Raw genomic sequence first — 14,483 nt, forward strand, 5'->3', positions numbered from 1 at the left:
CACCAATTAATTTATACTTTCTAAAGACTAATTTTTTACAACTAAGCAAGTAATTTAAAAATAAAGAGCCAGATGATGTAGTAGAAAGAATACTCAATTTAAAAATCAGAAAACAATAAGTCAGAAAGAGAAAGACAAATACCATATGATCTCACTTATATGCGGAATCTAAAGAAAAGAATAAGTGAATGAACTAATCAGAGACAGTTTTGGAAACATGGAGGAAAAACAGAGGGTTGCTAGAGGGGCGGGGGGGTGGGGATAAGGGGAAGGTGAGAGGTTTTGAAAAATAGTCAGTAACCACAAGATGGTCATGGGGGTTTGAAAATTAATTTGGGGAACGTACAGAGGGATAGTGGATGGGGGGAGGGGGGTTCACACAGTGGGAGGGATATAAATGATAAACGTCTAAGTTTTGCTTTGTCTTGTGCACCTGAAACTAATAAAAAAAAAAAAATCAGAAAACATGGCTCACAAATTTCTGAATTGTTACCCCCTAGATATATAGCTTTGAAAAAAATTCCTCTATCAATTTGCAGCTTAGTCTTATCTGTCAATTAACATTCTTGGTACTATCTCTAATATTTCAAATGGAATATGTTTATAATACATTTTATAATACATTTTATAAAACCCAAATATAATATAAACTTAAATGTAATTTTTGTGTGTCAATAAACTATTACTCATATTTTGTTTTTTCCATAACGATTAAAAAATTAAAAACCCATTCTTAATTCACAAGTCATACCAAAATAGGTGGCAAGCTGGATTAGGCTGCGGGCTGTAGTTTGCTGAATACAATATGCTATGTTAAACTACTTATAAACAGAAACTAAGCATTATCATTCCAATAAAAACAATAGCAGCAGATAGTTATCTCTGAAAGACATTGAGAAATAACTCTATTAAGATTAAAGGGAAATCAAGAAATCAAATTGTAGTAATTTGGGTTTAGAATTAGCAACACAAACAAAAAGATGTTATTTATATCAAAATATGGCAAACTATACAAATATACATAATAATTATGCGTTAGAAGAGGTTGCAAATAAAATGTATTTTAAAAATTGATTCATAATTCTGATGGACTGAGGAAGTGGGGTATTGACTATTTAAAATAGTCTTTCATTTAATTTTTTAAAAGGAAACTAATTCTTTATGATGTAAAGATTTGTTTTAGAATTTATCTTTTAATTGTTTCTATTTTGTTTTTAAATAGGGTACTTCAATATCTCTACATGGTATTATTTCAAAAATGAATTACAAAGATGCTTTTACAAAGAGGGCAACCAGCCCCTCCCCATTGGCAATAAGCCCAGAAGCGTGCAGTGGGTCAGTGACCACAGTATCAGATGCCCTCCCACTTCCCACTATTTGAAAGGAGAATTCACCTCCCATAGTCGAGTATCTAACTTACTATAGTTTTCAAAACTACTCCACTTTGGGGGATCCCTCCTCCACTTTACCACCTACCTCTGTGGCTTCCTGTACACTATTTCCTACCTGAAAATTGGGACCCTCTCACAAACACCATCCTCAATTGTGTAACTGAGGGAGGGAAAGGGGATAATTAAATTGTGGGATCAATGAGGGAACTTTAATAACAATGTGAATAACAGTCCTGTGTTACTTAGGTACAGAATGATCATCCTTTTCCCTTGTCCAAATAGTAAACTCCTACTTGTCCTTCAGGACAGCTAAACAATCACTTCCTTTCTGAAGGCAGCCTCAAACTTACGGCTTCATTTGGTGCTATTACCTTAACGTTCATAGCACCTTGTGCATATCTCCCTTATAATACTTAACATATTTTATTATACTTGCTTTTTAAACTCTGTCTACTACCCACTAACATCCTGAAACTTAGAGTTCTCCAAAGGGATTGTATTACCAATACTTAATTAAGTATTGGCATAGAGTACACTGTTTCCTCAATGAATGTTGAAAAAAAAAACACCACAGTAAAATCAGACGGTAGAAGTGAAGGGTTACCCTGAACGGGGCTAAGCAGACTGAGAAAGTATGTTCAAATGTTAGAGGAATATGTTCCACATTAACATTTGAGAAATTTAGGTTGGAAGATGCATGAGGCAAGAGGGAGTTAAGAGGCAAGTAGTCTTGGAAAATATAGAATGAAACAATACATATTAACCTTTGCAATGTGCCCCTGGGAATGCAGCTCTCTGAACTTCTTCATTTTTACCATTATCTAAGCTAAAGCACATGTACCACTATCGTGTCATATTGTTAGCCAAAGGGGAGAAAATGGGAAACAGTGACTTCTCACTACACACTGGCTTAGTGCACTGTGCAGAGAAGAAAGATGCAGAGTCCTGGCTCAACGGAATCTTAGAGGTCATCTAGTCAAATATCCTCTCGATGCAGGTATTTCCCCTACGACATTCTTGACATCCTACCTGTTTGAATAATACCACAATAGAAATCTTCAAAGGCATTTAAAATAATCCAATTTTTGGTTTGATATAATTGCTACAGTATTTCCTTCCTTTGAGCTCAAACTACTTTCTTTTATCATTTACCAATTTGCCCCTGTTCTAACCTTTGGAGCAATAGGAGTACCTGATTCACATTCTCACATGCCAGAATGTAAAGTACCTAAAGAGACTTAGGGGCCCACCTCTAGCTCTTCTCAGTAGATTAGCAGAAATTTGTAATTTAAGAAGTGTTGTAGATGATAGAAGGAAAACTGGCTCTGGGTGGTGAACAAATAATGCAATATACAGATGATGTATTACAGAATTACACACTTGAAACCTATATAATTTTACTAACCAATGTCACTCCAATACATTTAAAAAACATTTTTTAAAAAAGCGTTACAGGTAATACCGATACCAAGAGGTTGGCAGATCACATTTTGAGAAATACAGTTTTTGTTTAAAAACATGTTTTGTGGTTTTATGAACATTAACCAACCTATGGGACTTATACTTAGGACACTTCCACAAAAACTACTTCCTGAGTTGCATCTCAGGTTTTCCATACAAGAGATGCTATGTTGTCCTTAGTTGTTAAATTAGCTATAGATACAGACATAGATATCACTTTGCTGAGCTTCTTAAGGTGATTCTGATTAGTTATACATATATTTAACAGGTACTTCTTTGAATAATTAAAATAATTTTTCATCATATCTATCTTTAATCTTATATTTTCTAATGAGGAATAGAAGGTGGCAATTACAACGATAGTAATGTCCCCATTAGAAGAGGCTAGATGTCTTTTTTCCCCCTTTGTAAAGCTCCATAAAGTCTTTTGCTTTTCATCAAAGCAAGTTTCCTGGTATTTGAGGAAGTGAAGCCCAGTGATCAAGAATACGAGTAAGCGGGATTCAAATCATAACTCGACTATTTGCCAGCTGAGGGACCCTGGATTAGTAGTTACTTAATTTCAGGAAGATTATGTTTCTCTTCCTCTGTAAAGTGAGGGATAATAATAGTCCCTACTTCATAGGGATTTTTGTCAGCATTAACTAAGGGAATACGTGTAAAGCACTTAACATGGTGTGGTATATAACAACCATCAAATATTAGCTATTACTTTCATTATTAAACTTGGCAAGAAAAGATCGTCATTCTATGGTATTCTATACCAGAAATGACTTATCTGGCAACATGTCCTACTTAAAATATAGTGTGAAGGAATAAACACAGCACACTTGATAAGGCCTCCAATTGTATATAGTACTATTATTTCTTTGCTCTACACAATAGTACTTCCTAAGTGGCCACTGTATTTTTTCAAGAATGACAGCGTCACACACTTGATTCATAGAGGGCTTATTCTCTATAAATGTCTCTAAGTCACATTGTGCACCCTCAGATAGAATAATATCTTTAATCCTTCACATCTTGAAAAACTGCCGGTCTTAGCTAACAGACAGTAACACAGCAAACAGCACCATATGTAATCCAGCTGTGGGCAGGGAACAGAGCTGCAGCGAGTGTTTGATTTCTTAGGATTCTAGTCCATTAGATTCTGGGCAAATTGTCTGGAAATTCTTGTTACTTTAACATTTCATGGCATATATTTTTGAAAGTAAAAATAATATTAAAACAAAGGAAAAATAATTCATAACTACATTAAAAAAGTGAATTTTATTCTATATAAATGTATCTCAATAAATCTCAGTTTAAAAGAAGAAAAAAATTCAAAGGAAAGCATCCCCACAGACAGGGTTAATCACTTACCTAATTAACATCTATCACCTTCTGGTTTACCTATAAATTGTTAGGTAGGATGGCATGGGAGACCAAAGATGATGCAAATGAGTAAAAGGATTGGCTGATGGCAAAATACATATTAATATTTACTGATATATTCAGGCCTAAAGATCAGATGATGGCCAAGCCCTACAATAGCACCAGATTATAAACTTTTCCAGAGTACTCATCTCCATTTCTAGATTTTCTGCCCCCCAAACTCAGGTTCAGTTATAGGAATTAGTCTGGTGGCTTACCATAGCTTGTGCCAGAATGAGGTCATATGCTCAGTCCTGTCTTTGGTTTTTAGCCCTAAATATGACTAGAACTTCAGGCATTACAACAGGCTTTTAGCCTTGGGGGCTTCATGTATTGTTTGTATCATCTTCAATCACCTATATATTCAGATGTCCTTTTCCTAATTCATGATTTAATTCATAGTCAGTGGACAGACAGTGCAGCCTAGCTCATCAGAGGGATTTTGAATTGGCTTCACATAAGTCTTAGTCAGATCCTGGTTCCACATTTGAATCACTATTTTAGGAATAGAGTGAACTCTGAATCAGTCTGAACATGGCTACTGCTTTAATGAGAAATAATATAAAGAGTTAGGTTAGAAGTTTCTAATTCAAACTTCTGATTAGTTGATTCCTGATGAGAAACGACTGGATTGACTTTTTGGTTTCCAATGAAGGATTTCTACTTTGTTATGAATAAGCTACAACTAATACTTTAAATTTAAAATGGTCAAGGAGACCAAGTCCAGTCTCTTTAGGCCATGGATGTTCATCATTGCTTTTATACTAACTACTTGTATATATTACAGAGAGTCTATGTTCTGGACACTAGCACACAGGTAAGGTTAAGAAACTTGGCTAATGTTATAATGGTAGAAAGTGGTAGGGTAAGGTCAAATTTCTCTGACTCCAAAGCTATATACTCTTTCCACTAAGCAACACAATATTCCTGATATAGAAGATACCACCAGCGTGACCTAGATATCTTCTGTAAAATGAATAAATCTAACATTAAATTAAAATAAAAGTTGTATAGGTTAAGACATTTGTAAAGTTTATCTATTTATAGATTGACTGGCTGACATATAGTAATGAATTTCATTTTCTCTATCTTCCCTAAGCCAGAAACTGAGATAGGACAAAAACATCTGGTGTGCAGATAGGCAACATTACACACACACACACACACACACACATTTTGGGGTCACCATGCCATTGTGGAGCCCTGAAATACCTACATGCCTCTAATTTTGTTGCCATTTTCCCTTTTTTGTTCTTCAGACGTAGCTAAGATATAGCCAGGCAAAGAGGTATCTTTATTAGAATTTGCCCAGCTTAAAAATGTTTACTGTTATGACTCTACTATTCTTGCTATCTTAAAATATGTATTATATAGCTATCTAGATGTTGTTAACGAATCAGTGATTTTTTTGTTAGTGTCGTATGAATAAGTGTTAAATAATTGTGAATCTTTATTTCTGTCCATGTCTATTGTGAATTATAAACTACTGGAGAGAACTAGGTTCTTCCACACACTTTTTAAAGTGCAAATAAGAGTAAATAATTTGGGGTCAGATGATCTTGAAGTCTGAAGAATAGGATTGGTTCAGACTAAGCCATTTTACTAAACACATTATAGAATTCTTTTTTCTTATACACATGAAAAATACCTTGTTTGCTTTGAAGTACTATACCAATGTTGATTATAATTTTTAGCAAACAAGGCTTAATAAATTCAAAATCTGGTTATAATCTGTTGATTTTATGAACTATAAAAACAAAGATATTTTCAAAACTAGTTTTTCCTGGAACTTAAATGATACACTGGTTTCTGGTGTTTCATGCAAAATATATTTCTTAAGTTCTTTTGAATTTCTTTGTTAAAACATTGTCTCTTCATGACTCAGCAGCTTCTCACTTTCTCACTGCTTGGATGTCATAATTTCAATTGCGATTATTTTTTGTTAATTCTCGTATTTTTCTCATTTTATTAATGAAAACCAGGAAAAAAGCATAGAAATACAATCAAATGTAACTAAGGTAGAATTCCAGCTCTACTTAAATACTCTGTGCTTCAGTTTTCTCCTCAGAAAAAGGCATGTTATAGGGAGGGGTGTTGTATTACACAAGAAAAAACGAAATTGTCTGGAAAATTGTTGGTTACAAACATCTGTAGGTTTCTTGGTTATTTATTTGGGGTCTAGAACATTGGCAGTTCATGTTGCTTAAAGTTGCAAGTCTGGTCACAACCATTTTGTAATGGTTTCCCAATTTAAGGAAGCTGCATAATGGGTGTTTGATTCTGATTTGGTCCCTATGAGCAGCATCAAATATTCAATGACTACATAAAATTTAGATTATAGGACTTTCCTTTTTGGACACTATTTTTGATAGAGAACATTGCCCCTTTGAGGCAATTCCTTGGTGGAGTTTCCATGACCATCATAGTTGTTTCTGATGATAGAAAATATTTAATTTTATTATGAAGAAATATGGATAATTTTACAAAACCACTCTACTTTTTGGCTCTTAAGTTTTCTCTGAATTCTCTGTTGGCCCTTCCATATTCTCTTATAGGCTTGATAAAAATTATTCAGGTCTAGAGGAGAATAACACTATCAAAATTCTATGGAACACTTCAAAAATCTTTCACAAAAGCCTTAGGAATTCCTGTTTTATATCTCATGAGGTCAGTGCCTATGGTTTTAACCATTGCTTCAGGAAATTTGTCTTCATTCACCATGTGGTTTCAGCACAACAAACAATACAGCTTTTGAGATAAACTGAAGGCTAGAAAATTGTGGAGACATGAATAACTTGTTTGTTCATAAAAGAGTTTTTCACTTTCACCTGGCAAGTGATGCACTTGATTCCTCTGTCTCACAGCTGGAATTTCATTCCTACAAAAGCCTGCTGCTGCCTCGGGAATTCTGGTAGCAAGTCCTAAAGGAAAGGAATAAAAAACTATTGGCATGTCATTTCTTAGCCAAGTGAACCAGGCATTTTTACCTTAGCGCTGAATTTCATGGTAACCATTTGGAAGGGTCTCTGTTCTATGTCTTTATCTGTGTACTCTGGTATTGCCCCAACAGAAGACTGTTTAGAGGGAAAAAGTTTTCTTCTTTGGAGGTTGTAGTAGAGTTTTAGGCACATCAATCACACAGAAGGAGCATTCAGACTAGGTGATAAGACCTAGTTGTAACCCAGATTTGAGAGCAGAGCTGGTTACTTCTTTGTTAGCATTTTGTGACATTCACCTCCATGATATTTTAATAAAGACATCTTTACTAAAAATACCTAAATATTTTTAATAAAGATAAATATTTCTATCACCCTAGCCTTAGCTTGAACTTGATAGCATAATAAGTCTATTGTATATTGTAGATAGGGAGAATCATGCGGATGGATATATAGGGAGCAGCAGGATTAGAACCTAATGCTAGGCTAGAAAAAGACGTTCATCTGAGAAAAATGATTGTTAAAGGAACAACTTCAAGGAGGACAAATTAGAAAAACACACACTTTGTGAGCAGACGTAACCCTAAAGTTGAAGGCTTGGTTAGTTTTCAACTCTTTGTCCAAAGAAAAAGGTGCTGTTTCCTTTAGGGGATTGTAGTTCTGTGCCAGGAGCTAGTAGTGGAGCTGGGACTGAATGTTAGGTCTGGCTCACCGCCTTGGGAGGCATATTTATGTAGTACAAATTGCACGACCTTACCTGGTAAGCAAAAAAGGGTTGCTCAGCTTTAAGAGAAAAGAACTAACAATTTGTAAAATTATTAGTTTAATGTTAGTTTCTGTAGTCGTAGACTGTCCGTCCGTTCCATTTGGCATGGAGTACGTTTTGTTTGTTAATTTGTTCTCAAAGGATAGCATAATATTTATCTAACTGTGGATACTGAAAATTATTTTTGAACAGCTTGGTGAATGAATCAATAATATGAAATGATTATATTATCCTGGAAGCTGAGAACATCAGCATTCTGGTTGGCTCACTGGAATTCTTTCAGCTCCCAATTCCAACTCTGTTCTTTCTCATTATCCTCAAGGAAATATTGAATAGTCTGAAATAGACGTCAGTCTATTTTACTTGTAGTTTATTGGGCTAAAAGGGAATTTAAGATCCATGTAGAAAGTCAGAGTTATAACATGATCACTGGCCTCTAGCTTCTATAATTCCCAACCTCTTTTACTCAGAGATATTTGTGTCAATGTTTTGTTTAAAGGGGTGAAGATCTGAGACCTCAAAATAGGTGAAGTAACTACTGAAAAAAAATATTTAAAAAAGTTTCACAGAGCCACGTTTCTCAAGTGGTCCAGAGACCAGAAGCATTAGCATCACCTGGGAACTTGCTAGAAATGCAGACTCTCAGGCGCCACTCTAGACTTACTGAATTAGAATTTCTCTGGCACTCACCAATCTGTGTTTTAACAAACGCTTCATGTGATTCTGATATAGGCTTAAGTTTAAGAACCACTGCACTAAGAAAAAAAAAGAGAAGGCAAGAATAGCATTGGATCTTAAATGCTATATATGCATGAAAAGGGGACATGTAACCAGATACAAATATAATAATTGCCATTATTAGTCAGACCTAATGAACTGTTTCTAAGCATATAAGTAAAGAAGACTTGTTAGGAGGCATGGCTGCTTTTCTCATTTTTTCAAAAGTTAGAATATATTACAAATATTCTAGTTTCCTTTAATTATATATATTAATCCTGTCATTCAAAAATTATCTAAACATTTTAATTGTTTATATTTTCATTCTTTTCTACTTCAAGAGATAAGATTCATGAGTTTTGTAAACTACTGTTACAATCTTAAATTTGCTCTTTTCATAGTTACATTTCAGTTTTATGAAATTAGGCTAAAAAGTCTGCATTTACACTAACTTGCCTTTCCTGATAATATAGATTGTATGCAGCAATTCCTATAACAATAGCAAGAGATTGAAGAAAGTAGTTTTATGTATATGTGTTGCTATGGTATTCTGCAAATAGTATTGGGTACAGTCTCCTTTGTGGGCTTAAAAAGTCCTCTTAACACACACACTATTTTTCTTTTTTCATGGGAAATGAATGGAATAAGCAAATACTGATTATTTCCAATATTCTTAAGATAAGTTAAAGTCTGTTGGCATTTTGCCCAGAAAAGTAAATTTCACATATTTTAACAAATTAATGATTAAAACGCTTTTAAAAGAAAAAATCTCTCATTCCTGGATTATGATTATTTATAATTTAAAGTTGCTGCTAAAGAAGAGTAGGACCTGCCCAGCAAACCAGTATCAAATAAGCCACTGAAGTGATAAATGAATTTTATCACAGTCAATCATTTCTGTCCCAAGTAATGTAATACAAAAGTAATTAAAACCTTCCTAGGTTGAAGCAATCTACTCGATTGTATGTAAAGTCCTCTGAGTCTGCTTTGCCAAAAAAAGAGTAAAAAGTGTGGCGATGGTGTTTCCAGAACTGCTCTAACATTAATAAAGGAAGAAACATCATAGGCAGAATGCTAAGCAGGATATCTACTAGAAACCAACAGCAATTATTATATTTATGATACCAAGTGGAAAATTCAATATTGTTGAATATGCTAATTCTGCCCAATTGATTTATAGACCCAATGAAATTATAATCACCATCCAAGCATATCTGTATGCAAACTGACAAATTGTTTCTAAAAGTTATGTGGAAACACAAAAGACCTAGAATAGCTATAACATTCTTGAAAAAGAACCACAAAGACAAAATTAGAGAACCTACACTATCAGCAATTCTATAAAGCTACAGCAATTAAAAGTGTGGAGTTGGATAAAAAATAAACATGCCAATGAAATAGAACATGAAGTGTAGAAACACATGCAGTAAAGCATATTAATCTGTGGCAAAAGTACCACTTTAGTACAGTGAGGGAAATGATAGTTTTCCTATAAATGGATACCTAAATGTAAGGAACCTTGACTCTGTCCTCACATCATGTACAGAAATATATTCCAAATGGAACTTTAACTTAAATGTGAAAGGTAAAACAATAAGGCTTCTAGAAGATAATATAAGAAAATAGCTGTATGATCTTGGGATGGCCAAAGATAAAAAATAAAACACTAACATTAAAAGAAAATATTGATGTTATATTAGCATTAAAAACCTTCTGTTTATCAAAAGACAACTTTAAGAGACCAACGAGGCAAGGTACAGAATAGGAAAAGCTATTCCACACTATATACATCCAACAAAAGACTTACAAGTATGTATCTGAGTACATACACAGAATTCCTACATATTAAAAGAAAAAGTTGGCAACACAACTACAATGAGTAAAAGATTCGAATACCTTATAAAACAATATTAAAAATAGTCAATACACATTAAAGAAGTTCATCAAAATCATTAGACATCAGAGATATGGAATTCAATTTAATTCCACAATGAGATAATACTACATACACCCCAGAATGACTAAAATTGAAAAACAAACATTGGCAAGCTTTATTTATGGTGGCCAAGACATGGAAACACCAAAGTGTCCTTCAATAGATGATTGGATAAAGAAGATGTGGTATATAGATATACAATGAAATAGTATTCTGCCATAAGAAAAGATGAAATAGGACTATTTGTGACAACATGTATGGATCTTGAGAATATAATGCTAAGTGAAATAAGTCAGACAGAAAAAGTCGAGACCGTATGATTTCACTGATATGCGGTATAAGAAACTGAAAACAACAAAGAAATAAGACCAACAAACAAAGAAACAAAAACTCACAGACACAGACAATAGTTTAATAGTTACCAGAGGGTAAGGGGGAAAAGGGGTAGTAGATGAGGATAAAAGGGATCAAATATATGGTGATGGAAGGAGAACTGACTCTGGGTGGTGAACACACAATGTGATATATAGATGATGAATTACAGAATTGTACCACTCCAATAAACTTAAAAAAACAACAACTTTCATATAGTGTTAGTGGAAATAAAATTGGTGCAAACACTTTGGAAAACTTGGTAGTATTTAGGGAAGCTGAACATATGCATATATGTATATGCATAAGTACCCTATGACCCAAAAATTCCACTGCCATATACATGTTCAACATAAATGAGTTTATATTTGCATTAAAAATTATTCACGATTGGTCATAATGGCTTTACTTACAATAGCCCCAAACAGAAAACCACCTAAAGCCCAGCAAAAATAACTACATATACAAATTGAGATAAATTCATATGTAATGGAATATTACACAACCAATAAAAATCATTCAGCATCATAGATGAATATCATTATATATAATGTTGAGCAAAATAAGCAAGAAACAAAAGAAATAAATATTGCATGATTCCATTCATATGCATCCAAAACCGATAAAACTAATTATTGGTAGTAGAAGTCAGAATTGTAAATACCTTTGTGGGGGTTTGTGGTTGAGAGGAACATGAGGGAGGTTTCTGTGGTACTAGTAACAGTCTATATCTTGATTTGGATGTTGTTTTCATGGTGTATTCATTAGCAAAAACTAGTTTAGCTGAACTCTTAAGATTTATGCACTTTGAGGTTTACATATTATACCTCAGGTAAAAAAAGTTTACCCTAAAAGAGGTAAGGCCAGGGTATATAAGAAAATTCCAAATAAAAAAAAATGTAATAGCTATTGTATTAACAATAAACAAGGTAGAATTCAGGTGAAGAACACATAATGTGAAATGAACAATCATGATTAATGGTAAAGAATGCATTTTTGTGGATATGTTCCTGAATATCTACACATGAATATTCTTAAAAATAATGTAGATGCATGGAAAAATAAAAGCACATTATGATGAATGATATTTTAATTCACCTTTTCTCCATACTTGACAAGTGAAGTAATCAAAATATAAGTATAGACATGAAAAGAGCAAACAACCCTATAGAGAATGGGCAAAGTATATGAATAGATGATTTACAGAAAAAATATTTAAAGAGATCTTAATCATATGGTGAAAAAGTATTCAACACCACTTATATGTGGAAGGCAAATTGAAACTACATTGACATATCCATTTTACCTACTAGACAAGCAAAAAAAAATTTTTTTAATTGGTAACCAATACTTGCCTGGTATTGCTGGAAGGAAAGAAAATTGTTGCAAACCCTAAAGAGAGCAATTTGGGAATATCTATAAAGATTAGACAGGCATATATGCTTAGCCCAGAAACTCCAATTCAGGAATTTATCCCAAAGATATACTTCCACACATTTAAAATGAGGAATGTATCAAGGTAAGTCACTGAAGCGTTGTTTAACATAGCAGAAGATTGATACTAAACTAAGTGTCCTTTAATAGGTGAAATTATTAAATAAATTATAGTATATCATGTAATTCAATATCATGCAACAGTAAATAAGAATGAGGAAATACTTTATGTAATAAAATGGAAAGACAAGATATACTGTAACGTGAAACAAGCAAAGTACAGTGAAATGCACATAATATACTACTTTCGTATAAAATAGGAAGCAAAAGAGAATTTATGTGTTTGGTTTGTTTACAAATTGTCTGAAAGACTAAACAAGAAACTAACAATATTATTTCTTTTTCAAGAGGATGTAAACAATGTATGAGGAAGAAAGGAAGGGAAAATTTTAAATTCCATTTCTTTTTGATGTTTGAACCATATAAATGTATTACTATTCAAATTCAGATTATAAATGAGAATTTAAAGTGAGTCAGGTTATTTAAATTTGATATAGGATGTCGAATGACATTTTATATTGGAGATTTCTGTCATGGGAAAATATCAAAGTAATATTTTAAGGAGATTAATTTTGCAACATGATATGCACAATGAATTCTAAGAAGGAAAAATGGAAAACAGAGAAACCTATTGAACATTTTTATGATACTCTAGGTATGGGGTAATAAATACCTAAATTAGGATGGTGTCAATAGGAATGTAAAATAGGGTAAATGTATGAGACTATATTTAAAATAAAAGCAGGAAAATAAGGATTAAATAGATATGATTAAAACAAAAATGTACAAAGGACACAAGATTCTACTTAGCCTACATTTCTGAAAAATAAGGATAAACAACTAACAACTCTTAAGAGACGGAGTAAATTCAAGAACTGTCACAATTCTAAATGAATTTCTAAAAGTCGAAATTCATTACTTTATAAAATTTTGTATGAAGTTAAAATAAAAATAGTTTAAATAAAAAGAAATTATCATTTTTGTACTCTGTGAAAATGGATCTACAGTTCAATGTCAAAGATATACCTAATATTTTTGGTGTAATAATTTATGTTACCATAAATGCATCATAGAAAAATCAGATAAATGAAAATTAGAAAAATAAGCAAACCATTCATAATCCCATTAGCCAACAATTTCTACTGTTAACATTTTTTTTTACAGATTTTAAAAACTTAATCTAGGACTCTTTATACTCACATTTTAAAATATATTTTAATGGGTTTATGCTTTACTTTGATGCTTTACTTCCAACACATTATATTATCACTTTTAAAATTTCTTTTGCCAATGAATATATATTTTCCAAACTATGGTTCAGAGGCATGGTATCTACTACTGTACCTATGGCATGTATTTCCCATTAATTCAATTCTAGCTATATGAGGAGTTTCTGTACAATATTACCAATTTTTGCTTAGAATTATTAATATATCTGCAAAATAACCTTCCTTCAAAGTGTCTTTAAAGGTATTGCACTCATACCTCTGATCTGAATATTTTTGGGAGGCCAAAAATATTTTTAAATACATTTATTTCTATTTAACTTTGGAATTAAATTTGCTTATGGTTAAATTTCAGAAACTCAATTACAACTTTACTGAAAATATGAATTGTACATTATAAGAATTAGGAAAATAAAGCAGTCGATTGCTACAGTGAGTTACCAGAAGCCTGGGAAATACCACTCATGTTTACCTGAAGTGGGAGACTTGCAGCGCTCAAGTTCCAGGGGAACTGGACTGTCATTCAGCTCAGTTAAACCTGAAAATAAAGTCACAAAAAATTAGATGAATTTTGCTAACACTTTGTAGCTAATTCTTGTTTTTCAATTCTTGTAGGTTTAAAAAGGTTTTTTTTTCCCTATGAAAACTACTTTTCTAATGTTCATGTTATGACAATTATTCTGAAAATTTGTTTTAAAATCTTTTAAATTAAAATATAGTTGGCATAAAATATATTACTTTCAGGTGTACAACATAGTGATTGGACATTTA

The 14,483-nt window shown here is 32.8% G+C and overlaps 1 protein-coding gene across 14 annotated transcripts in view; it reads right to left on the reverse strand.

Annotated features, from left to right (window-relative positions):
- STXBP5L (syntaxin binding protein 5L) overlaps positions 1 to 14,483 on the reverse strand; it is a 242,728-nt gene that overhangs the window by 48,116 nt on the left and 180,129 nt on the right. For 11 of the 14 annotated variants that reach the window (XM_074331359.1, XM_074331330.1, XM_019729632.2 and 8 more), the window contains 2 exons: positions 14,185 to 14,250; positions 7,094 to 7,186 (listed from right to left, as the gene is read on the reverse strand). In XM_074331359.1, coding sequence (XP_074187460.1) covers positions 7,094 to 7,186; positions 14,185 to 14,250 — 159 coding nt within the window. The remainder of the gene's footprint in view (positions 1 to 7,093; positions 7,187 to 14,184; positions 14,251 to 14,483) is intronic. The other 3 variants (XM_019729633.2, XM_074331351.1, XM_019729634.2) reach the window with 1 other exon arrangement.

Source organism: Rhinolophus sinicus, linkage group LG01, assembly GCF_036562045.2.
Source record: "Rhinolophus sinicus isolate RSC01 linkage group LG01, ASM3656204v1, whole genome shotgun sequence".
Lineage (NCBI taxonomy): Eukaryota > Metazoa > Chordata > Mammalia > Chiroptera > Rhinolophidae > Rhinolophus > Rhinolophus sinicus.